Source organism: Diadema antillarum, unplaced genomic scaffold (assembly GCF_040938485.1).
Source record: "Diadema antillarum isolate AM-2024a unplaced genomic scaffold, OU_Dant_1.0 scf00000180, whole genome shotgun sequence".
Lineage (NCBI taxonomy): Eukaryota > Metazoa > Echinodermata > Echinoidea > Diadematoida > Diadematidae > Diadema > Diadema antillarum.
Genome location: NW_027271069.1, coordinates 4,247,243 through 4,273,551, shown reverse-complemented (window position 1 = coordinate 4,273,551; position 26,309 = coordinate 4,247,243). Strand labels below are relative to the sequence as shown.

The following is a 26,309-nucleotide window of genomic DNA, read 5'->3' as shown; positions in this document are numbered from 1 at the left end:
CTTCTTCTTCTTCTTCTTCTTTTTCTTCTTCTTTTTCTTCTTCTCTCACGACAGGCCACCATGTGATGTTACTGCAGACCGAAAGATCAGTCTGTAGTTATCGTCAGGGATATAAATCGGCGGAGATTACGTTTGGATCATTGATCTCTATGTAACTATGGTCTGGCTTCGCGGAATGTCTCTCGGAGAAGAACCATAAAAGTTTTTTTTTTTTGGTTATATAACTCCTCTGGACAGACTAATATTCTGTCTACGTTTTGATAGCTATTCATATATACGACATGCTTACCCATGTCCTTGGGCCACGGTCTAAATTCTGTGGTCGATGAAAATGGGGCGAATAGTTACAGGGCCGAATTAGTTGGAGCGACTTATACCTAAATGTATGGCATTCCTGCGCAAGTTGAAGCTCGCATTGACTTCTCACACACTGTGTAGCTGCTGTATGCGTCGTACTCTGTGTGTACTGTATCAGAGTGTTGATAGATACTGGGTTGAACTGAAAAAACGACGCAGAGTTCCATTTCTACATCTACATACAGACGCAGACAATACAGTCAAGAAATTGATTCTAGAGACATGTGTGCCGCGTAAAGTAAACGGCCAAGTAAACTCCATCATGAATAGGGGGTAAGTTACAGTATGTTGATGTATGACAGAGTTGAAACGCTAAACCGTAATAAAACGTAGTGTCGCATAACAGTCATTGCATTGGATTGGGATATCACTTCAAGTTACAACCTGCACTCAAAATCAAATGACTGGCTGAATGATGCTATGGTTGATCTCTGACTCCAGCAGTTACTGTAGTCTTACTTGTAACGTTAACATAATACAAGTTCTTGTAAAGTTTTAGCATCTGCTTGCATGTTAATGTTGGTCATCTTCTCTGCCCTCAACCCACCAAGATGCAAACTTACGTTACACAGTCGTTAGATGTCTAACTGTTACACTTGTGTTGTGTATAATCTTGCAATTTGTGCCATGAAGAAAGAAAATAACCAACAGGAATTTCAACATGCAAGCAGATGCTAACTTATAGGCCTGGACAACTTGGTTGGGTATCCAATAGTAATACATCAACACCCTAATGTTTTTCTGTCAATGGAAACTTAAAATATCTCACAATTTGCCTGAAATTTTACTCACATGTAAAGTCGTAATATGAGTCTATGCGATTTGTGGTATAGTAAGGGGATTAGATCTCGCGGAGGGACTTGATGGTCGCGCATAGCGAAACTGCGTATAGCAAGCAATATTATGCGTGGTACTAAGTCAGTAAGTGCAAAATTTGCCGATACGCCCATGGAATAAACATACCTGACAACCACTAAACGTGAGAAGGAAACAGGTAACTGAGGTAAGAAATTTTGATTTCAAACAATTTTTTCACTAAATTTCCAATTTTTTACCTTGTAATTTACCTACCTTGGCTTAAAATCTGTTTTAAGGATGTTGTAGCCTAGACGTGTCGTCTCGCTTGTCTCGTTCGTAGCCGATAGAATTCGTAATTTGTTCAATCGATCGTTTATAATATTCTACGAAAGCCGAAGCACGTTTAACTGCAGAGGGGCAGACACTTTCATGCATGAAACTACATAGGGCAGCTGCGCGACCTTTATATACCCCGAGAATTGAACGCAGAAATTCAAGTCCGACATACAAACGGCGACAGCGCACTACTCCGTCATTGTATCATCAGGAGATTCTGGGAAGTGATTTTTCTGCATTTTCGTGATATTTATTGAGAAATTCAGGTACGATTGTGGAATAATTCGATTATAAGAGCATCACAAACTTTTGAGCGCGATATCTAGACCCCTCAACCATACACGCTCCGGAGTCCAAGATAACTGCTTCGAACGCGTGGGGTGTTATTTTGACGCACTCAGTTGCACCGTAATTTTGAAACCGACACCCCTTCTCTCTATTGTGGAATGTGTGAAATGCATAATGCTTTTCCAATGTGCACTTATAATCTACGACTACGGTATCATTGTTTTGCTGTTGATCCTGTTTATTATTGGGTTTTTTAGTAATATTTGGACATCTTTTAATCACCAGTGAAGAATGCAAAAGCCAAAACCACTGCGCGTACAATGTAGTCTCATGCATGAATGTTTGTTCTGTATGTGCAGTGCTATAAATAGATTTTAGAGGGGTGTCGGTTTCAATGTGCAGTGTCGATGTGTTGGACACCTACCATACTAATCAAATGATGGTATTACTGGGAGTGGGAGAAAGTGTTTCCCTATAAACAATTCCCTTTGTAAAGTTTAGGGTCCATTCAATGAATTATGTACATTATACAATTTAATTAAACATACAAGCAAGCCATCAAAAAAATGATATATGCCGAGGTCACATGCTCAGATTACATGTAAATGAAGTTGAAGAGGATTTCTACATTGTGAATGAATACTGGTATTGCATTGAAACAAAACTTGTTTAAATTGCTCTTTCAGTGAGGGGCTGAGGATTGCTGCTGCAGCAAAGTCTGGAAAGCTGGGTATCTACATGTTTCAAGGTAAATTTACCAAAAATGGTTCATTTTCTAAAAGCTAATGCATCAGCTGTGGTTTAATGCTAGTACTGTAGAAAGAGCGCCATACGTAAATCTACTTGCTGTCTAACCAGTGGCATGGTAAAAAATGGTATACTCTTTACAAGGTAGAGAAAATGTGATAAGTACCAATTGATGGTCTACAGTACCCTACAGATGAGAGCAAATGCCGAGTACAAGATATTTGAATGTACAGTAATAGCTGATTATGTTAAAAAAGAAAAAAGGTATTGTGTGAATAAACCTTGCCAAGATCCTCAAAATGAATACAGATTAGCCATGAGTTGTTTTGATAAGATTTTTAAGAGTATCACTGCATGATTACAGGACATGTACAATTGTGTGCAGGGTTCAACATTCTTGACTGTTCATATAATTAAGCCGAAGTAATGAGCTGTTCCAATACCATAACTGTCTGTAAGAATTACATACTCTGCATGAGTATCACAAACTCATAAAAAGGATTTTAACAGATATTTCAACAAAGTTGTAGAATTCAATTTCCTCTACTTTTCTTTCTTTAAATGTTTTGGCAGCATTTGTAAAATTCAATTTGGTAGATCTTTAAGGAATTTCAATTTACATTCTCACCTCAATTATGATTCATGTAAATGGAAAACAAACCTTTACAGTACCTCGTTTTAATCGCTAGCATCTGCCCAGGGAAATTTCATTTAAAGATGTTCAAACTCAACCTTTCTGAACAGTAATGAGGCAAATACTTCAAAGTCTCATAGAAGCCTCATACAGTGTGATGAAAAAATCTCTTTCATGTCCTTACCAGTGGCCCATAAGATCTGCCCCTTTTTAGAAGCTAAGTAGGTCTCCAGTTCTAGTGTATTTTACCAAAGAGATCAGACTACAGTTTTTTTGTTTTGTTTTAACAATTGATCATATTCTTATCATGCTTGCACTATTAACAAATTCACGATTGTATGATTTCTTTGCAGAACCCAAGCAGAAGACAAAGAAGGTAATCAGACGAAGCATTTGTTACGTATACCTGAAAACCTGTACCAACATGCATACTTGAAAGAATGTGAAATATTTTTTTTGTATGATTTAATATCATTTGATAGCACAGCCTTTAGCAAGTCTGACTGTATAATGGGGCTTAATAACTGTTTTATTGTAACAGTATGGAATAGTATTTTGTAAAATGTGACATTGAAACTACACATACAATGTAACTACAATGTACGTTATTACATTCTTGAAATGGAGCGTCAGAATATGTCAAAACAGAGATATGTTTTATGACACATCATTGCCAAAACTACTTTTCTCTGTATATCGTACAAGTGACCTATCTATCATGACTTTTCAAATTTCATAAAACAGTTGTAAAGCTTTCAAACATTAACCAAAAAGTTTGTGGGAAATACTGTATAACAAGAAATTTTTGCATGCATGAAGTTGTCAGGAATTTTGTGAAGAGCCAAGATTTGCAAAAATTGAATGCACGTGAAAGCTTTTGTCTACGCAATGCTTGAATGCCAGTGGTGAGGGGGGCTAAATAAGCCCCCCTCGATACATTTCAAGATGATTCTAAAATGCAATTTTTTTTTTTGCTGAAGTTTCATAAATTTTTTCTTTCACATCTCTATAGGTAATATTGATATGCTTTTCACTTGTGTCTGTACTCAATCCCTTTTATAGTTTGGTTACAAGTCCAAGACCCAGGCATATCCTGTTCGCAAACAGCTGCCAGGAAATGTTGAAGGAACCAAACAGCCACCAAACAAGGCAACTGGAGGCAAGGCACAGGAGAAATCAGCCAACACTAGAGCACCTCAGCAGAGAGTAGCTCACCATGGACAAAAGACAGACTCTCGGACGGCCAACAAAGATACCACGAGACAGCAGCCTGCGGGAACTCAGCGCCAGAGGCCAAGAGCTGGCGAAGGAAGGACGGCAAAGAACGCTGGTGATAAGCAGAGAAAAGTGAAGGGAGCAGACACAGTGACCCTTACACAGGATCAGCTGAATATGATCTTAAAGACTATCGACTCATCAAAAGATGCCCCTGGATCTATGAGTATTTCAATAGGTGAGATGAGTTACTGGTGGAGACCAGTGTTCATACTTTTTTACATCACGGTGGCATTCACTTTAGTTGGCCACTTTGGCTCTGTGGAACTTAGCTTCAGTTGTTTGTTTTTTCACAGTTTTATGGTTTTTGCTCATCTGATGCACATTTTTTCCCCCTCTTACTACTCAGTGCACCATTTGGGCAGTTTGTATAATGATTTCTGTTTTCTATGGCACTGAAGAATTATAGAGAATTTAATATCATATGCTTGCGAGCATAGTAGGTATTTTCATCTGTGCACAGCATACATCATTTGACTCAGTTTACTCTTGTACTTTTGTTAGATTTTTTTTTTTTTTTTGGTCACACACTAAATTCAACAGTCTAATGTTGAAATCATGGACATTGCTCTCTGTTCTTCTATAAGAATTTCCTAATTGGGGGGGGGGGGTGGGGTGGTGATGGTAAGGTAGTTGATGATTTAAAGGACATGCTGACTGTCAGGATTGGAGATTCCTCTGGGAATTGAAACTATTGAGACTATTGTTTGATGCAGACAGACCATTCATTGAACGAATTTAATGCCTGATAATGGGACCCAACAATGTCTGTTTTATTGCATTTATGCAATTTAATTTTCCTGTTTGACATGTGACCAATTCGGGAAGGAGCATTGATGCATCAAAAGCTGTTTTGTGGCTTTCATAACAACTTGGTGTGTCAGCATTCACAGAGTCAGTGCCGAATGTCAGTATAAGAGCTTTGATATCTCACATGAGAATGAATTTATACAAATTTCACTACAGATATTCTTTTGGCCACATTTGTCTGGATTCATAACACACTTTGATAGGCTGAGAATTCTCTGTGCAAACACTGCTATTTCAATGCTGATATTGTGATGAATATTTCATGAAAAAAAAAAAAATATTTAGGAAAGGTAATGATTGTATCCTTTCAGATGGAGGCACCCTCAAGGTAAATCATGATAAACCCAACAAGCAGGAGGAACCAATAAAGGACAGCAACAAAGTGGAAGAATCAAAGGATGGAGAGAACATCCTTGCACTGCTTCAAAATGGTCACAAGAGTGCAGAAGATGAAGGAGGAGGAGTAACCAGGTCCTCTCCTCAAGACTCCAACAAACATCAACTAGAAGGGGGTGTGTCAGAATCTAGGGGTGTGTCGGAATCTAGGGGCATGTCAGATTCCAGGGGTGAAAAGGCAGCAGTGACTGCCGCCTCGGATACTGCAAACTCAAAGATCTCCCCCAGGATTGGACAAGGGGACATAAATCGTAGTATTGGCATTGGTGAGCAGAGCGACCAAGCCCTGAAAGAGAAGAAAAGGCAACTGTGGAAACAGGAACTAGGTGAGTTAGGCAAACCGATTCTTGCTAGAAGAGCAACTTCCCGTAGCAACAACCAATCAGGAAGCAGGATTCTTGCCATTCCAGCAAGAGTTGCTGTCATATCAGCTTTGTATAAAATGGGGCCCAGATCCCGTCTCACACCTCTTTGCCTCAGTCATTGTGTTTCGTTTATATCTATGATTAGCCTCACCACTGCTTTCGGGATGTTTGTTTGCATCTAAACAAATGGAAATCATTTATGGGTGTGACAAACTTGCTAGTTGCTCTATTCTCAGAAACTTTTCTATGCCACTTCTTGCACAAGATATTGTGGAGAAATGATGAATGAGTAGTGAGACAAACTGTGCAATTGATTGATACCTTGCATATGATAATCCTCAATGATCATGATGATCTACTAGCATTAAAGGTATTGTTTACCATTGGGAGCAGCGATTTAAAAGATTTTTGAGATATCACAGTTGATGCATATGTGTAGGTCAGCTATACCACAAAACATCCTACCATATGAAATTTTGCAATAAAGCCTAAGATATGAAGAGATGTCATTTTTTTTTTCTCAGTAAACCAAAACAGTAGATGGTTTAATCTAGAAATAATTTTATCATAACTATTGTCCACATTTTACATTTAACAGTACTTAACATTGATTTTACAGATTAACATTCTTACATTAGTTGTTTCTATCCCTAACTTACATTTTAGATCTATTTTGAAGCACAAAAGCTGGGATTTGGTTTCATCTGCAAATGGTAAATAATGCCTTTAACTCCCATTTCCTTCATCTTACAAAAACAAACAAACAAATAAACAAACAAACATACAAACATTAACAACAACAACAAACAGATGCTCAAATAGCAGAGAAGAAAGCTTTACAGGAGAAGGAGGGGAAGGGGAGACACAGGAGATCAGACCAGCAGTCAGACCCGGTGGAAACGTGGAACCCATGGGGTCAGCCAGGGGGCGGAGCACCTCCCAGAAACTTCCAAAGTAGGAACACAGTACTACCACAGGTAAGGCATTGGCTGTAACTCGTTCCACTCAGATATGCATAGTGATGAGGTTCTGATAGCTGCTTCAAAGTACTACATAGAATACAAATCCTTGTATCATCTAGATATTAAAACACTTCTTGCTGTCTGGTGCTTCCCAATAGAACTGGTTAGTATAATGAGAAAGTCTCATTAATTATTTCAGTAACTTCTCACTCCTGTTATCAATATTTTATGATCTCTTTTTTACCTTTTGCCATGAGGAATACCTGAACAGGATTTCAAGTTTGGAAAGACTTTGATACCTACAAATTAGTTATTGTGAAGTGTTAAAGATTTCAAAACAAGCATAAAATTACATATTGTCATGGTATCCTGGGCATGCACAACTGATCCCATATAAAGGCATTTCTTCTTTGATTTACCCAAACTAAAAAATATTGAATGTGGTCGCTTCATATTGTCAATCTTGTCACTTTGAGTGTATAGAGAAGTAAAAAATATGTACTTTGTGTTTTGTTTGTTTGTTTGTGTGTTGCCAGGAAAGTGAAAGTCAGCCAAGTCCAAGAAGAATAAAACCGGAGTCATCTTCCTCAGAACCATTGAACCAATCCATCTCTGGTCTGGGGTACATTGAGAGACAACAACATGTTCCAGCAGCCATGAGAAGCTCATTCATCATTGGAGTAAGTCGAAAAATATGTCCTAAGAATGACAATAAAACAACTAAAAACATCAAATATTGGTGTAATAAGGACTAATGATAATAATTACAATAATTTCTTTTATAGGGTTTTCTTATTTGCCATGGTATGGGTTGCTGATATGTTAAAGAAACAATGGTAGAGTCTTAGTCATTTCTTGTTTAATTCTTTGCATTTGTTTGCTGTTTACCCTGTTATGATAAATGATGTCCGGGGCTGATGACATTTCAGTGTTTTAAATGCTACACCTGACAAGTCCTATTTCCTGTTACTTAACTCTTCACACAAGTTGTCATTTTCAAAAACTTGTTAGTCTCTTTTTAAACCCTTTTAGAATTACCAATATGTTGTCGAGCTAATTGAAATAATTTTTAAATCAAAGTGGTCAGGACATCTTCATGATGGGGGGAGGGGAGTTCTTAGTGTTGTCGATTGATGACATTAGTTCTACTTTTTATCGGAAATAGTAGTTTAGATAGAAAGTCAGTCCCAAAATATTCATTTTTCACTGCACTGATATCTTGAATGTTGAACTAATCCTAACTGTCCTACAAATTTGTCTCACCAGAATTTGTATGAAAGGGGGATGGCGCGGGAATTTCCATTTGTGTAGACTAAAAGTTTTTGTTTTCATAATCTTCAAAAATGTCACTTGACAGTGCCTTGAAATCTGGAGACAAACTGATTGTGTAAAAACGTTTATTTCTCAGATGCAATGAGTGATGCCTCACAATTTCTCCTTTCATAGGCATAAAAGAGACATGCATTAAGGATATTAGATCAAATTGACTGCCAACCTGCCTGTAGTGACCACTCATCTATAAAGGCCACCTTCGTAGTGATGCGCGGTCACATAGATTCTATAATGCTCCCCGTGAGTGGCCACTGTACACATTGATTTAACTGTACACAAATATCTAGCATCGGTCTGCCATGTTCATGTTTATCCTGATTTATCTTACACAATAGGGTTCAGCAGGACAGAGAACCGGGCACCACTATGACCAGGTCAGGCAGAGAGAGAAGCAGCAGTGGCTAGAAGACTTAGGTGAGAGTTTGATGTTAATAGCACATTATACTAACACTGTAAGAATATGTGACCCGCTACAACAAAAGGATCCTAAAGTCACTGACGGGTGAGCCGAGAAAATCAAGTTTGAAGTCAGATCATCAAAATCCATCAAAACGTTCGGAATTCTGTTTTTGACATAATTTTGTAGTCTAATGTATCTTTTATCATATGCCGAAATTTCAAAGCTAAATGATCGAAGGAAAGGCAAGAATATAACAATTTTCTGGGCCATGATTTTCTGACTTTCAACGGAACACATACATGCCCGAAGATTTGGATTTAGCGTCGCTGCTAGACTCCACCCCTAGCAACGAGGGAGTGATCTCATTGGTCAGTGAGTGGCATCCTGGTTACTGATTGGTTGTGCATAGACCGCTGGCGCTAAGCTTGAATGAACATCACGGAGGTTGTCAGGATCGTACCTTTTACTGTCAAACGGTGAAAACTGTCTTGCTTCCCCTTGATCACGATAGCGTCGGAAGGAAAACTTTGAAGGCGGTTTTCTCGAAATGCTGATTTCTTAAACCACCCGACATGCGCTAGTAAAATCATTGATATCTCCGCAACCGAGTACTTTTATGAGTCATGTTATAAATTACATTAAAGTGGAAGAATAAGGGAATAATGTCATGTCATTTTCAGAAAATTGTCCTCTCCCAACTTCTGGATCCTTTTGTTGCAGCGAGTCACATTATACAGTCAACCCCGCCTTGATCTCACACAAGTCTAAAACTTGGCTAAGTCAAAGATAAAGTCCACTCGGGAATATATAATATGCATGTGTTGATTATATTCAGATATGTATTGAAGAATTTTCTGTGGATCCTTTTAATCCATTGTGGGCAAGATTGACTGTACAGAATTTTTAAATGTTTGACGCCATTCGAGCAAAACTAAAACCATGTTTTCTGTAAAGGAGATGTTTTTTCATGACCTTATTTGTCTGCTTGATTTTCAAATGACAATATAGATTCTGTTTTTGCTTTTTGTTTAAAAGTCTTGTCATAATCTAAAGCCACATACATCTTCTGTTGCACTGCTTCTACCCAAAGAAAAGCAAAAGAGAGACGCAAAGGAGAGGAAAGATCGAGAGAAGCTTCGCCAGAGGGAAACTGACTCAGCAGTGATGCAGCACTGGGCTGAGCCAGTGGATCCTCCTCCAACCCATAGGGCGCCCTCTACTGTCTCCAGAGCCAGAGAGGTACGGCAGGATTCCATATATTTTATGCATAGAGGCAAGCCTTTGCCTACATAGAATCCAAGATCCTTATCTCCATAGACCACTGATGTTATGTTTCAAACCTTTTGCACATTTGATCAAAAGTATTCCCCACTGGCAACTGGAATATTTGCCTCGTACTTACCTAAGGGAGCAATTAAGGATTGCTATAATTACAAAATGACATTTCTGACACATGCTATTTTGTGACAGAAGATGCTACAAATGTTATATGTCATTTCTTTGAAGTCTTGCCTCAGACTTTCATTGTCATCAAATCTTCTTAGTTTTGGGTGTGTATGTTTATTCATTTCATAGGCAATTCATAAAGCTTGATTAAATGTAAGTATGCCGTAATGGACTCACTGATTACTTACAATAATCAGATTATTGATTGATTATTGATTGATTGATTGATTATTGATTGATTATTGATTATTGATTGATTGCTTTAGAGACAATCATGTTGACAGACATAGTACCTGACTGACAAGTCGCTCACTGCCCATCATGCAAGCTCGATATCGTACTTAACCATCTCAACATGATATTTGTTGCTTCCATATAGGTGCAGGATGACTTCGGCGTGATGAGCAGGACTGGAACAGACAGACCAGAGCAGGTGGAACAGCCAAAGAGTGCCCCTCAAACTGCAGCCCGATCCTCGCCCTCCAATGGTGATGACCAGTCAGTCAGGTTACTATCATCCTCTATTTCAATGCTCAAAAAGATGCTATCATCGTATAAAAAGCAGATGTACAGAGCATCTAATCAAGTAAAACCTTCCCAAATCAGACATCTTGTATGTGCCATATTTTTTTTTTTTCACCGTGTATTGATATTTTGAATTTGTGAGTCAAACTGATATTCCTTAAATTAACTACTTGCAAATATGTTATCTCCTGTAAAAGATACACTTTGTAATATCATCTACAACATGGGAAGTCACTTTCTCAAGAAGGGAGGGCACTCTTTTCTCATTCTGTCACTGTTATCAATTCCGTCATTTTCTTGGTACTCCTGTTTTGCCATTTTACAAAATTACCAAAAATTGTGATATTTCCTGAATTTGTTTGATGGTTTGACTTTCTTCATCCTGGAAGATGTGTAAGATTATTGTGTAGATGAATCTTTATCAAGGGTCATAGACAAAGGGACATGAGTGATATTATGGAAGCATGGAAATGGCATCACAATCACATTTCAACATTCCACAATTTACCGTGGCAGTTGCGCATCTGAGCAAGAGTGTGTATACGTTGTAGGTCTCAATTCTGTGAAACCTACTTCGTTGGTATGAGGCTTTGTGCTGTACATGATTTCATTGTGGTATTTGTCCCACATAAATGCAGCTTGTCATGAAAGTGTCCAATGTGCAGGATGATGAAAGTTATTTTGCTCATTGTTGTCTGTTCTTTTTCCAGGTTATAAGTGCCTTAAAGGGATTGTATAGTTTTAGTTGAGTCCTAATTTAAGATTTCTAACATTTTTGTGTGTGTGAGATAATGAGAAACCTCTTATGAAATATGAAAGAGCATGTAACTCTATGAGGAATTCATCGTTTATTTGATGAAAATTGGTTTTGAAATGGCTGAGATATCCAAAAGAGATCAATTGTAATACCCACACTTTATTACGATCACTTTGTTTTACATTGTTTTTGGATGTTTCAGTCACTCCATACCCGACTTTCATCAAATAAACTTTGAATTCGTCTTATATCATAAGTGATTTCTTGGTATCTCGCAAAAAGTTAAAAGCCCAATTCTCATCTCCACCAATACTGTACCATCCCTTTAAGTGGAATCTAGACCGGGGGCCCAGAGCATTTATTCAGCTGAAAAGGGTCACACTTTTTGATGGTCTCATCATATAAGGATGTGGCCAAGGGTCAATAAAATAAATTGCTGGCAAGTCACATCCTGTACCGTAAGCCTAGGGGCCACAAAAAGGGACCCCGAAAAATCGATTTATTCAGCCGAAGGGGGTCACGGACAAAAGTTGGTGGATATTGTTCCTTTGGGTGTTCTTATCATGAAAACAGCAATGCCAGCTATTTTATCTTGTACGGGGCCCAAGACAGTAGCCCCAAAGGGCCCCACAAATATGGTGTTATCCAGCTGAAAAGGGTCACGGCTAATTTCTTTTGCAATGGAAGTAGTTCCCATCAGAGATATCCAAAACACCAATGCCAGCTATTTTATCATGTACGGGGCCCCAGACAGTAGCCCCAAAGGGCCCCACCCTCCATAGGCCTACGTACAAACACACACAAACGTTGATTTTATTCAGTTGAAAAGAGTCACGGCTAATTTCTTTTGCAATTGAAGTAGTTCCCATCAGAGATATCCAAAACACCAATACCAGCTATTTTATCCTGTACGGGGCCCCAGACAGTAGCCCCAAATTGCCCCACCCCCATAGGCCATACGTACAAACACACACAAACATTGATTTTATTCGTGCAGTTGAGAAGAGTCACAGCTAATTTCATTTGCAATGGAAGGAGTACCCATCAGAGATATCTAAAACACCAAAGCCAGCTATTTTATCTAGTACGGGGCCCCGGACAGTAGCCCCAAAGGAGCTCCCCCCCCCCCCCCCCCCCCCCCCGGCACACACACACACACACACACATTAGTTTCATTCAGCTAAAAAGGGTCACGGCTAATTTCTTTTGCAATGGAAGTAGTACCCATTAGAGATATCCAAAATACCAAAGCCAGTTATTTTATCCTGCACGGGGCCCCAGTCAGTAGCCCAAAATGCCCCCTCCCCCCCCCCCCCACACACACACATTGATTTCATTCAGATGAAAAGGGTCACGGCTAATTTCTTTTGCAATTTTAGTAGTACTCATCAGAGATATCCAAAACACCAAATCCAGCTATCTTATCCAGTACGGGGCCCTGGACAGTAGCCCCAAAGGAGCTCCCCACACACAAAAGCCAGTTATATCAGAGATATCCAAAACACCAAAGCCAGTTATTTTATCCTGCACGGGGCCCCAGACAGTAGCCCCAAAGTGCCCCACCCCCTATATAAGCCCTACGTACAAACACACACACACATTGACTTTATTCAGCTGAGTAACGGCTAATTTCATTTGCAATGGAAGTAGTACCCATCAGAAACATACAAAACACCAAAGCCAGTTATTTTATCCTGTACGGGGCCCCAGACAGTAGACTCAAAGTACCCCCCCCCCCCCTCCACACACACACACATACTCACACAATAGTTTCATTCAGCTGAAAAGGGTCACGGCTAATTTCTTTTGCATTGGAATTAGTACCTATCAGAGAAATCCAAAATACCAAAGCCAGTTATTTTATCCTGCATGGGGCCCCAGACAGTAGCCCCGAATTGCCCCCTTTTATACCCCCTCCCCCTCCCCCCCCCCCCACCCCACACACACATTGATTTTATTCAGCTGAAAAGGGTCACGGCTACTTTCTTTTGCAATCGGAAGTAGTACTCATCAGAGATATCCAAAGCACTAAAGCCAGTTATTTTATCCTGCATGGGGCCCCAGACAGTAGCCCCAAAGTGCCCCCCCCCCCACACACACACATATTGGTTTCATTCAGTCGAAAAGGGTCACGGCTAATTTCTTTTGCAATGGAAGTAGTATCCATCGGATATCAAAATACCAAAATCAGATATTTTATCCTGCACGGGGCCCCACACAGTAGCTCCAAAGTGTTTTGCTTTATTCTCTTTATTGTTTGCATCTCTTCTTCTTCTTAAATATGCGCTCCTTCGTCTTCATTTTCTCGACAACGACAACGTCCTCCTCATCATCATCAGTTTTGCTGTTCTGGCAAACATTTTCCAGCGTATCGGCTACGTTCGATTTTAGAGCGGCGAGAGCGGAAGTCGTGCATAATTGAGTCTGGGAAAGCGTAGGAACAGCGTAGCTAAAGCGGCCAACAGCGTTATCGAAGCAGGAATGAAGTAGGAACAGGCCTTGATTTTATACGGGAGTAGAGAACTTAGTGAGAGCGTCGTTAAAGCGGGAAGGTCGTGCTTTGATCAAGAAAGCGGCGCAGCAGCGGGACAAACATGTCGTCGGTGTCTAGTAGAGACTATACTTCCCGTTCTTGTGCCGCTGTTACTACGGTCAGAAAAACCTGGAATTGTTACGCTCATCCCGCGGTATTTACACTGTCACTGCTCTCTCCCCGTTTGAGCTACGATTCAAAATAGGTCAATCTTGATGGGGAGATGGGGAAGAAATTTTGAACCAGTTCAAAATTTCTTCCCGATCTGTAAAATATCCAGATCCAACCCCATCACCCAAACGCTGCTGCTGCGATGCTCTCGGTTCCCGTACACTTTTGACGCTCTCTCCCGATCTGACAGATTGAATAGATTGGGATGCAGATCATGATAGTGGAATTACATGTGGGGACACTGGGGGCTCCGTACAGCTATATAACTGGTTTCGGTGTTTTTGATACCTCGTTGAGTACTACTTCCATTGCAAAAGAAATTATAGCAGTGATTCTTTTCACTTAGAATATAATACGGGAGCATTTTCCAGCTACTGGATGGGTTTGTGTTTTACGTATCTCAGCTGTTAATTCCACTGCCAAGGAAAATAGGCATACATGACTCTTTTCACCTAAAAACACTTAATTCATATGGGGTGGGTATACCTTGGGGCTATACCTGTCAAGGGCCCTGCATCCGGGCCAATTTCGCACCTCTTTTAATCGAATTCTTTAATGTTGAATTAAATTTAGCAAAAATTTCGCCTAGATGACATGGTAGTTCAATGTCATAATCTCTTCATTCAAATTTATTTTGAAACATTCACATTACCTCTAACCTTATTCTAAATAACACTTTTCAACTGAAATCCATATATACGACAAGCACCATTCCACTATCCGTTCATTAATTCATAATGATATAGTCACGTGATTACATGCTGCGCTCGTTCATTCAAATTGATTTCTGGCCATCTAATTTAACATGTTCTGCAGTCAATTAAACAGATATGTTCATGCTTGGCCTCTTTCCTCATTTTCTTTCATCGTAGTTATTGTTTTGTAAGCATCATAGCATTTCATGTTTTCGTATTCGTTTAAGAGACTTTGACGCCAGTTTTTTTTTTTTTTCTAACGTGCTTTTTGAATCCGAAGAAGTAAGAAGCCTCAAATTATCTGGCCTTCACGAGCGCTATACGAGCGGTCGGCCAGTTCCAAGAAGTCAAGGTTATGATCCTCAAAATAATGTTTTTTTTTTTAATAATTCTTTCTATGTCTTCGAGAGATATACGTCTGTATCTATTGTGCTGTCAGGACTATAAAAAAAATTAAGTTAATCTGCATTACTGGTACACGTATATAGGCCTATTATGACATGTATATGAAAGAGAAGGAGCGTTACAGAACAACCAAATCCAGTTATACTAGATAAGAAAATGATACTTTTACTGCTTTATAACAGTAATTCATAGATGAAACGAAAACACACATAGAAAGACACGTTAAAATGATCTGAAACAAAGAAATAGCATGATTTGAATTTGAATGAACACGTTTGGAATTTGACTGTCTTTCGCGAAATTTAATGACTGAAATACCCTTTTCGGCAAGTCAAGGCGAATTTGAATGAACGTAGGGTACCAGCCAATATGAATACCCATTTTACGAATTCGAACCTTCTATCAACTGAACCAACAAAAGTGCGAAATTGGCTGGGAAAACCTAACTGGCTTTGATGTTTTGGGTATCTATGATGTAAACTAAGGCCTATACTTCGATTGTAAAAGAAAAACAACTATGACTCTTTTCAGCTAAATGATGTCATCGTAATTATGTGGGGGAGGGGCACTTTATGGCTACTGTACTGGGCCCAGTACAAGATGAAATGACTGGTTTTCGTATATTCTGTGCACTATACAGAAGTACAGTTGTATGCTTCCTTTGCAAATTTCTTGAGTGTTTTGCTACTGTAACCTATAGGACCCCGTATACAGGATAAGATGGCTTGCTTTGGTGTTTGTGATATCCCTGTTCAGTAGGCCCTGATATTTACGTTACAAAAGAATTTGTAAGACCATTTTCAGCTGATTCACAGTACATGTATAATGGATGGGACACTGTGGAGCTACTGTCTGGGGCTCTGTACAGGATAAAATAAGTAGCCTTGGTGTGTTGAATATCTCTGATAGGTACTTCTTCCAGTGCAAAAGAAATTACCCGTGTTTGGGGCTATACTGTCCGGGGCCCCGTACAGGATAAAATAACTGGCTTTGGTATAAATTTTGGATATCTCTGATGGGTACTACTTCCATTGCAAAAGAAATTAGCCGTGACCCTTTTCAGCTGAATGAAACCAGGGAGGTGACACCTCCCTGATGAAACTAATGTGTGTGTGTGTGTGTGTGTGTGTGTGTGTGTGTGTGTATGTGGAGAGGGGGAGGGCACTTTGGGGCTACTGTCTAGGGCCCCGTACAGGATAAAATAACTGGCTTTGGTGCTTTGGATATCTCTGATGGGTATTTTACTTCCATTGCACAAGAAATTAGCCGTGACCCTTTTTGGCTGAATGAAACTAATGTATGTGTGTGTGTGGGGGGGGGGGGGGTGCACTTTGGGGCTGCTGTCTGGGACCCCGTACAGGATAAAATAACTGGCTTTAGTGTTTTGGATATCCCTGATGAATATGCCTACTATTTCCAATTGCAAAAAAAAAAAGTAGCCATGACCCTTTTCAGCTGAATAAAATCAATGTGTGTGTGTGTGTGGGGGGGGGGGGGGGAAGGGAGCAATTTGGGGCTACTGACTGGGGCCCCGTGCAGGATAAAATAGCTGGCTTTGGTATTTTGGATATCTCTGATAGGTACTACTTCCATTGCAAAAGAAATTAGCCGTGACCCTTTTCAGCTGAATGAAACTAATGTGTGTGTGTTGGGGGGGGGGGGGGCACTTTTGGGCTACTGTCTGTGGCCCCGTACAGGACAAAATAGCTGGATTTGGTGTTTTGGATATCTCTGATGAGTACTACTTAAATTGCAAAAGAAATTAGCCGTGACCCTTTTCATCTGAATGAAATCAGTGTGTGTGTGTGTGGGGGGGGGGGGGGGGGGGGGGGAGGGGGCATTTTGGGCTACTGTCTGGGGCCCCGTGCAGGATATCAAATAACTGGCTTTGGTATTTTGGATATCTCTGATGGGTACTACTTCCATTGCAAAAGAAATTAGCCGTGACCCTTTTTAGCTGAATGAAACTAATGTGTGTGTGTGTGTGTGTGTGTGTGTGTGTGCCGGGGTGGGGGGGGGGGGAGCTCCTTTGGGGCTACTGTCCAGGGCCCCGTACTGATATCTCTGATGGGTACTCCTTCCATTGTAAATGAAATTAGCCGTGACTCTTCTCAACTGCACGAATAAAATCAATGTTTGTGTGTGTTTGTACGTATGGCCTATGGGGTGGGGCACTTTGGGGCTACTGTCTGGGGCCCCGTACAGGATAAAATAGCTGGTATTGGTGTTTTGGATATCTCTGATGGGAACTACTTCAATTGCAAAAGAAATTAGCCGTGACTCTTGTCAACTGAATAAAATCAACGTTTGTGTGTGTTTGTACGTAGGCCTATGGAGGGTGGGGCCCTTTGGGGCTACTGTCTGGGGCCCCGTACAGGATAAAATAGCTGGCATTGGTGTTTTGGATATCTCTGATGGGAACTACTTCCATTGCAAAAGAAATTAGTCGTGACCCTTTTCAGCTGAATAACACCATATTTGTGGGGCCCTTTGGGGCTACTGTCTGGGGCCCCGTACAGGATAAAATAGCTGGCATTGCTGTTTTCATGATAAGTACACCCAAAGGAACAATATCCACCAACTTTTGTCCGTGACCCCCTTCGGCTGAATAAATCGATTTTTCGGGGTCCCTTTTTGTGGTCCCTAGGCTTACGGTACAGGATGTGACTTGCCAGCAATTCATTTTATTGACCCTTGAACACATCCTTATACGATGAGACCATTAAAAAGTGTGACCCTTTTCAGCTGAATAAATGCTCTGGGCCCCCGGTCTAATCCTAGTCTGTCTTATCACCAAGTTTCACTAAGCACAGGATGTGAGCGAAAGTGCTTACCTTTATAGTTACTGACTATTAATAGCAATTTTGTCTTCGTTTTCACTTTCAGGATGCACATACGACCTTCCAACACACTTGTCGATCCGGCAGAGTTAGACAGGCGGGAGCAACAGGCAAAAAAGCATAGAGAGCACATAGTAAGTTTTCTCTTCATCGAAATGAACCCGTACATTACCATTGGCAAGTATGCATTAATAGATATCAGTGATATCTCAGAGTTGTGGTGCTATCAGGGTTAAATTGGAACAAGAAACAGTTTTGATATCTGATACAGTGCACTCCCGTTTAAACGAACATGGTTATAACGAAATTCTGTTACAACGAAATAAAAATTCAGGCTGTAACATTATCTGCTCTATGTATTTTTGTTGTTTATTTGTTCGGTTATAATGAAATTTTGATATAACGAAAGAAAACTGCCGGTCCTGAGGACTTTATTATAACTCGAGTCCACTGTAATATCAATAGACCATTTTGTTGACATGTTCAAATCCCACACATGAATCTTCGCAAATTCTATCAATCTGAAGAAGGAAGGTTGAGATCAGGCATGCCTGACTTAAAAGCTGCATATATGCACACATGTGCAAAATACATTTTGGATGATGCATTATTGGAAAGTGGTAATTCAGGTGTACTTTAAAGGTCATGTTTACCTTTGGGAGCAATGATTTAATAAGAAATTTTCAAGATATCGCTTTTGATGCATATACTTAGGTCAGTTGTATCACAAAACATCCTACCGTATATAATTTTTGCAAAAAGCCTTAAATATAGGGAGATATTACTATTTTTCTCATTAAACCATAACTGTAGATGGTTTAGTCTGGAAACATCTTTATTATAACTAGTGTCAGATTTTGTACACTTAAAAATACTTAACATCGATTATACTGCAGGCATGAGATTTCTCCGCGGATCCGCGGATTTCCGCGGATTTTGAAATTCTGTGGAGAAAATACACAGTCGGGTAAAAATTTCCGTGATTTTCCTCTTTTTTTTTTTTTTTTTTTTTTTGCAGCCACCATATCTCGCCGTGTGTGAATGGTGATTCGAGTGCATTTGTCAGCGGGCAGCTGTGCGATGTTGCATGTTTCATGCGTGAAATGGATGTGAAACGTGCGTGTCGATCAACTTGTAGCTACTACATGTATACTGTTGCTTGCAGTGTGGTGTGATATGATGCACACGTGTGTGAGGCTGTAACTGCGTATTACGTGTATCATTACTATCAAGGAGCTTCGACATGCATGCGCTGCCGCAGCATTCAGCGCGATGCGTTGACCGGTCTGTATCTGTCCGTCGCGGGGAATGTTCCGCGGAGACTACGTCTCGCTTCACGGATCTCCTCTGTATACGGAGGACAGCGTTATAACTTATGATAAAATAATATAAAAGAGTCCTCCGGACAGACGATCTTTCTGTCAACGCGATGCGCTGCTTTTGTTTCCCCTTGATTACGTTGGCGTGACCTACATTTGTCATCGTGATTTTGTGGACCGGTGAGAATATGTCTTTCTTTAAAGAGAAAATGAAGACCTTCGATAAGGATGACCCTCGTGTAGCGGATATTGACACAGATATCTCCAATACAGTAAGTTCATAGTGGCAGTGGTTGGAATATGAAGTTGATCTCCCAGAACCAGTTTCGTCTTCTAATTAACCACGTTAGGCCAGCGATTCAATCGACTTCTTCGGCACCTGGAACTTGTGATACATCATCCGCCGCAAGGATTCGCTTTACATTCTGGACTTCATCCAACAATACTTCATTTGCTTGGTCTACATTAGCTGTTTATGGACTTAACCGGGTCTACAAATTGTTGTACCTCCTGTAAGGTATTATAGGCAGTCTAAGTTAGCTGTAGACAGAAAGATCCGTCTGTCCGGAGGACTCTTTTATATTTTGCCATTTTTAACGCTGTCCTACGGAGGGGATCCGTGAAGCCAGACGCAGTCTCCGCGGAACATTCCCCGACGGACAGGTACAGACCAGTCTTTCGGTCAAAGTTAGCTGTTGCATGGACGTAGAGACGGTCAACAATGCTGAGCTGCATGTATGATTTATTTTCAGCTGTCTTATATACATACATGATTCTTTACTAGACTACATGGACCAAGATCAGAAATACTAGTAGTAGTACTTTGCCTGGTCTGCGCACTGTAAACTGTTAATGGACTATAAAGGTAAAGACAGCCAACAATGGCAATACTAAGCTGTGATTTATTTTATTTTATTTTATTTTTTTTGTACCCGTATGAACTGAATCCAGCAAGACGTCACCTGGATGTACATTACTGTGATTTATTGTGGCCTCACATTTGAGTAGGTCCTAGGTATAACAGTTAAGCATACTTTTCCTTCCTTTAGACTTTGCAAGTGTCATTCATGAGTTCAATTATCAAATTTAAATGCATTAAAATGAGTTTTTTCATACCTTCAATTTCAAAAAGTCCTCACCCTGGGAGGGGGGAAACCCCCCTCCCACACCCTCCCCCCGCTCAGTCGCTACGCTCCCTCACAAACTCTCTCCTCTTTTTTCAACTTTTCTCTGTCTCATGCCTGTACTGGTTCAAATTTTTACATTGGTTGTTTCTATCCCTAACTCACATTTTACAACTATTTTGAAGCACTAATGCTGGGTTTTTGTTTCATCTGCAAATGGTAAATTATGCCTTTAATTCACTGCAGGGCTATGGTTAAAATTTGTCTATGTTTGAAATGTGCTTGTATCAGTCAAACCATCATCCATCCTCTTGTTGCTAGGCTGCAGTCAAGGCCCAGGTGGAAGAGAAGCAGCGCTTGAAGCGGGAGGCGGAGGAGCAGCGTCGCCGGGAGGAGGCCGAGGAGGAGCGACGGCTGGCAGAGGAGAGGGACCGCCTCGCCCGCCAGTTTGAGATGGAGCAGGACAAGCAGAGGCAGAAGGAGGAGGCAGCCGCTGCCAAACACCGCGCCCTGGTGGAAAGCATGCAGGCAGCTCATGATGAGGCTATGAGGAGCAGGCAGGAGGAACGGCTGAGGAAGCTACAGAGGCAGGGTCATGATGTGTCCAACCTGAGGAAGAGCTGGGATGGTGAGAGGTCTTGGGTATTATGTGCCCACTGCTCAGAAATCTCAATTCGCTTACTACTGCATCTCGTAGAATCCTGTACAAGTTTACAGGAAGATTTTATTTTTTTTATTTTGTTTGTTTGTGTGTGTTCATTAAAATCATCTAAATATATCTTTTAATCTCTATCAAATAAATTATGACATGAGAATATGTTGTTTTCATTTTCAATTGATAGACTCATACTCTTAAATGCTTAGTTGCTGTTTTTTGATGTGATAGGCCTGGTAATTGTCTTAATATCAATTTTTCTTTGTTAGTTCTTTATTGGTTCAGACTCTGCAGAGCAAATGAAAACTCTGAAGTATGTATCTTGACACACAGCGTTTTTATTCTAAGATGCTTTGATATTCATTTGTATAGAAAAACATACCTTCCCCAGCCATCATACAGTACAGGGGCAAGTGCAGTATCACTGTCTGATTTAATGCATTTTCCACACCCATAACTTTGTTTATTGTTCCTAGTCCATGTCTGTCAGTAGGCAGTAAGCACAACCTTTTGTATTCTTTCCACAAATGGAAGACAGTATGAGACTGGTGAGATTATTTTGTGCCCATTGTGTGAATGGAAGTTACAGCTATGATGAGTTTGGCGGCTGGTCTAATTTCAGTGATTTTTTATTTCAGACAAGCCTTTGCCAAACAACTCTCCCAGACTACCAGCCCAATCATCAACAAGCACCCAACAGATTCCCCAACCCACGGCATCCGTCAAGTTGTCCCCTCGCCAGGACCCTAGCCCTCGGCTGGCTCACCCCGCTCACCCAGCCAGGGTTGAGGAGGAGGCCCAGGCTGTTAGACTGGCTTCCAGCAGCAGAGATGCTGCCACGTCCCCAATCAACGATGTCTCCACACAGACGGGTAAGTTTCTATATCAATCCCACCAGGTACTTGCCTTTCCCCCTAGAAAGGTAATCATGTATAGACTTGAAACATGAGGGCTCCATATGATAACGTCACAGGGATGACAAGACCTTGCATCTCAAATTTTAGTGAAAATCACTTTATTGGATAAATTGTCAGATAATCAGTTAAGTGATGTCCTGTCCAAATCCTAGCTGTCTTTACCCCAAAATGAAGCCACTGTGGCATGTCAAAGGTCAGGCAAACCCTTTTGTTACACTGCTTTGGCTCCCATGTTTTTGTGCTCCCCTAAACATTTGACATTTTTGAGATACAAGGTTTGTCATCCCAGCAGTGATAAAGAGTTGAAAATGATTGTTGTCAATTTTGTTTTTAGTGACAGAGCTTCTCTGATTCTGCATGAGGCTTCCTGAAAACTCATAATTTCTCCTCATCTCCAGAAGACAGAATATCGCACTCTTTCTGATTTTTTACTCATTTTTGGCCGTAGAGATGCTTGTAAAGCACAAGTTTCTCCTTGATGCTCTTTGGAATTTCCCTGATTTTGATGGGTGAACATGGGCAGTCCTGTAGTGGTGTATTGAACAAACTGATAATAAATTTTAATTACCCGTACTTTGAACATTGGTCAAAGGAATAACTCTAGAAGCTGTTTATGTCAATGGGTGCAGTCTCTTTTGGTGGCACACTCTGGACCTTTTTGCCAGATGATCCATTGTACCACACTTTCCAGCTGGGTTCAGCACAGCGTAGTTTGCCTTTGAAACATTTGGTCTTATCTCAAGGCTCATGCTGGCTTGCTCTGGCTGCTGTGAAATGTTGGTCAGAATTCACCTTGCAGGTTAAAGTGATTCCTCTTTTTTTTTAACCCCAAATATAGCATATCAATGATATGAGTGTAGCAGGGTTGTTTCATCACTCTTACTTACATCAATGTAAAGGAAGGTTAAAGGCAGTGAATTTGCGGTAATACAATGTACTGTGTTAGAGCCTTCACGCCTTCACATCATGTTAGCACAAATAGTACATTCCAAAAGACTGTTCCCTTTTTTCTTATCAAAATGCATAGCAGTGAATGTTGCTAACACTAACAGTCAAAAATGCAAGACAGTGAACGAAATTATGTGCTTTGATGTGAAATGGCAAACGTGAACATGTTTTTCAATATTCACTTGTAGAAAAAAAAGCAACACTAACATCCATCAATCTCTGTATAACTTTGCAGAAATGCCCTCAGAGTATATCTCGCCACGTCTGATTGAGGCACTGCGACTGGCAAGTGCGGGAATCGAGTATAAACCCTCCAAAGGAGAAAAAGCAAAAGACAGCAAGAAGACCACTGGGGTGAGCAATGTCCAGAAAAAGAAAGATAAAGGAGCAAAGGACTCTGTTAGAGGAGAAGTGAATCCAGACAATATGAATGGCAAGAAGAGGAGGGAAAGCAACACCAGCAAACCCAAGTGGGGCCAGCCGACTCAGCGAAAGAAGAAGATGAGCAACTCTGACAAGGACCTATCAATTGACAGGCAGAAGCGAGAGGAGAGACTGAGAAAGAGGCAGGAGGAGTTACTGGCAGCACAGGAGAGGAATGCTCCAAGACGGCAGCCTAAACAAACTCGCTTAGCCCGGGAAACCCCCGAGACCGATAGACATGAGACGCAGACAAAGCTCGTCCCCAAGTCCACTAGTTGGCAAGAAGGGGTGGAGGAGAGAGGACAGCAGGGGAGCCAGCTCAAGAAGGATATCCTCATGGCGCAAGAGAGAGCAGTTCTCAGGGATGCAACCAGACCAGCCTCCAGTGAAGACAGCTATGGCACGTTGCCCGACACGCCCCCACTGAGGAATGGCGATTTTGTTCCCTTCTTGAGGACTACGGATGACGCGCTGAGAGCCGAGACCATCTCAGCCAGCCCAGCCCCTGACCTAGTCATGCAGCATCAAACTCCAGTGGAGCCACCAAACACTAATGGTGTGGTGAGGGGAGAGGATCTTGTATCCAGATCACGGCAGTCACGACTGACAAACAGAGAAATGGTAATGTGGGAGTGTGACTTGGTGATAATAGTGATGTCATGTTATCTCCTTCCTACTCTCTCCTTCTCCCCTTTTCCTCCTGTCTGTTGTCTGTCTCTTTCTTTATCTCTCTCTATTATATGTTAGTGATGTACAAGACACTGTCACTCAGTGGCACAGAAAGATAACCTGCCCTAAAAATCCTACCTTTATGTTCAAACCAATTAAATGCAAATCTGTTCACCAGAAAAGGACTTTGGTACAAAGTTTATGCACTTTACTCATTTTCATTTGCAAAGATTTACAGAAGACAGAGTTTACTCTTGAAATTTATGTGTTAAGAAGATAGTATGTTCAGTCACTGTGTGCTTTCTTTCCTAGTCATGACCTTTGCCCCGGGCTATATTGAACTGACTGGATCATTCAAACATGCACAGGTAGCAGAAGGAGATTTGTGATGTTTGTGGTTTTATATCTTTGAGTCTCAATTAAGAAACAAGAAAGGATGAGGTTTACTTGACTGAAATGGCATTATCACTTGGTTGTCCAGTGTCACTGAACCTCTCTTTTAGTTGTTTGCTTCTTGGCACCAATTTTTTCCTGGACGATGTAGTAGAAAGTTGTGCCTCTCAGGTAACAGTGAGGTATGCAAAATTCTGTAAAGCTCTGTGACAGTTCCTTTAAGTGCATAAACCTAACAGTCATTTGACATCTGTACTTCATTGAAACTTCATGCAGTGCCATGCTAGTGAAGTTTTGATACAACACTGTTCATTAGTACTTGCTGAATTTGCTGGCTGACCTTTAACCTCCTCCTGACCTTTGCCCACAGGACCCATTGCTGAACCCAGACAGGTTGAAGGACAAAGAACACAGGCAGGAGCAGATCTTACTCCAGCTCTCCAATCTCAGACAGGTACATACTACACACAGTGACTTTAACCCTTTCATCACCACAATCTGCAGATGGCATTGTATGCAGGAATAGGTCACTAATGAACCTTGGAAGCATATTTTGCACTATAGAAAGTGATGTGATGTAAAGCGCTATGAAACATCTAAATGATGCCAAAACTGCTATATTGTATATTGTATTGAATAGATGAAACAGGTAATTGTTACATTGTAGCTGTTGTATGCACAGTGGAACCTCATTGTATTGAGGTTGGATATAGCAAGATACCTGATATAACAAGGTAATTTTACAGGTCCAATTCCTTTTGTATTCTATTGCTCTTATCATTGATATAATGTGATACCCTATATGAGGAAATTCCAGTGGTCCCAAGCAGCTTGTTAACGAGGTTCTTTGTATAATAATCATCATCATTACTATCATTTTCATTATCACAATTATTATTGTTATTGTTGTTGTAATTATCAGTACAGTCCGACCTTGATAATTTGGCCGTCTCTTATCTGTACGTCTCTATCATCCAGTTGAGTTTATGTAGTGGAGACGATATTTTTTTTGTTGTAATGATTTCAAACTCAATTAAAACTTGTGCTAAATAAATATGATAATCCAAACAGAAACACATTCTGAATTGTACAATATAATGTTTCAATTTCTGTAAAAACAGAAAAAAGAAAGGGCTATGATTTTAATAGGCTAGCAAATATTACACCACTGATGCAGTGTACCACTGGGTCACCAGCTACATATACATGTACATAAATATTGTTTCTCCGATGTCTGGCCAAATCGCTTGTTCGGACAAGCACCAGTACCGACATTGCCGGATAGGAGAGGTTGGACTGTGTTATCATTATTATCATCATTAATATTATGAATGTTCTTATTACAGCACTATCATGACCATCATTTCTTGATATCGAAAAATTCACAAATGTAGCAAGTGACAGAACTGATATTTAGCCATTCTGCTCTGCACATAGGGTCTCTTGATGAAACAGCGAGAGATGGAAATAGGCTTGCCGAGTTCTCCACCTGTCATCATGTAGCCTCCACCGTCGGGTCCTCCATGAAACCCGAGTCCTGGCTGTACCGAAGCCCCTTGGAAGACAGTCCTCTGGAGTTCAAGTCAAGCGTTTTGAGTCTTCGAGAAGTTCATATACACACAAGGACTAAATACAGACAAACTTGAGTGCATCAAACATGTATGGACCAGTTGACCAAGGAAGAAGACTAATTTACTATCAATGTGAATATTGATACAGGAGCAGGTACCTCCCTATAAATTATCAGAGTGCAGTAGAACCTTGCTGTAAAGGTCAGATACAGTCAAAT

At 40.6% G+C, this 26,309-nt stretch overlaps 1 protein-coding gene across 1 annotated transcript; it reads left to right on the top strand.

Moving 5' to 3' along the window:
* Positions 1-549: 549 nt before the first annotated feature.
* On the top strand, positions 550-26,023 carry LOC139723095 (coiled-coil domain-containing protein 66-like). Its single transcript, XM_071634364.1, has 16 exons — positions 550-630; positions 2,466-2,527; positions 3,514-3,536; positions 4,223-4,613; positions 5,557-5,967; positions 6,817-6,983; positions 7,505-7,648; positions 8,636-8,714; positions 9,791-9,939; positions 10,526-10,653; positions 18,119-18,206; positions 20,837-21,143; positions 21,809-22,042; positions 23,271-24,079; positions 24,891-24,974; positions 25,958-26,023. Exons 1-16 carry the CDS (start codon positions 620-622, stop codon positions 26,021-26,023), a joined length of 3,153 nt encoding a protein of 1,050 aa, XP_071490465.1. The 5' UTR covers positions 550-619.
* Positions 26,024-26,309: the final 286 nt, after the last annotated feature.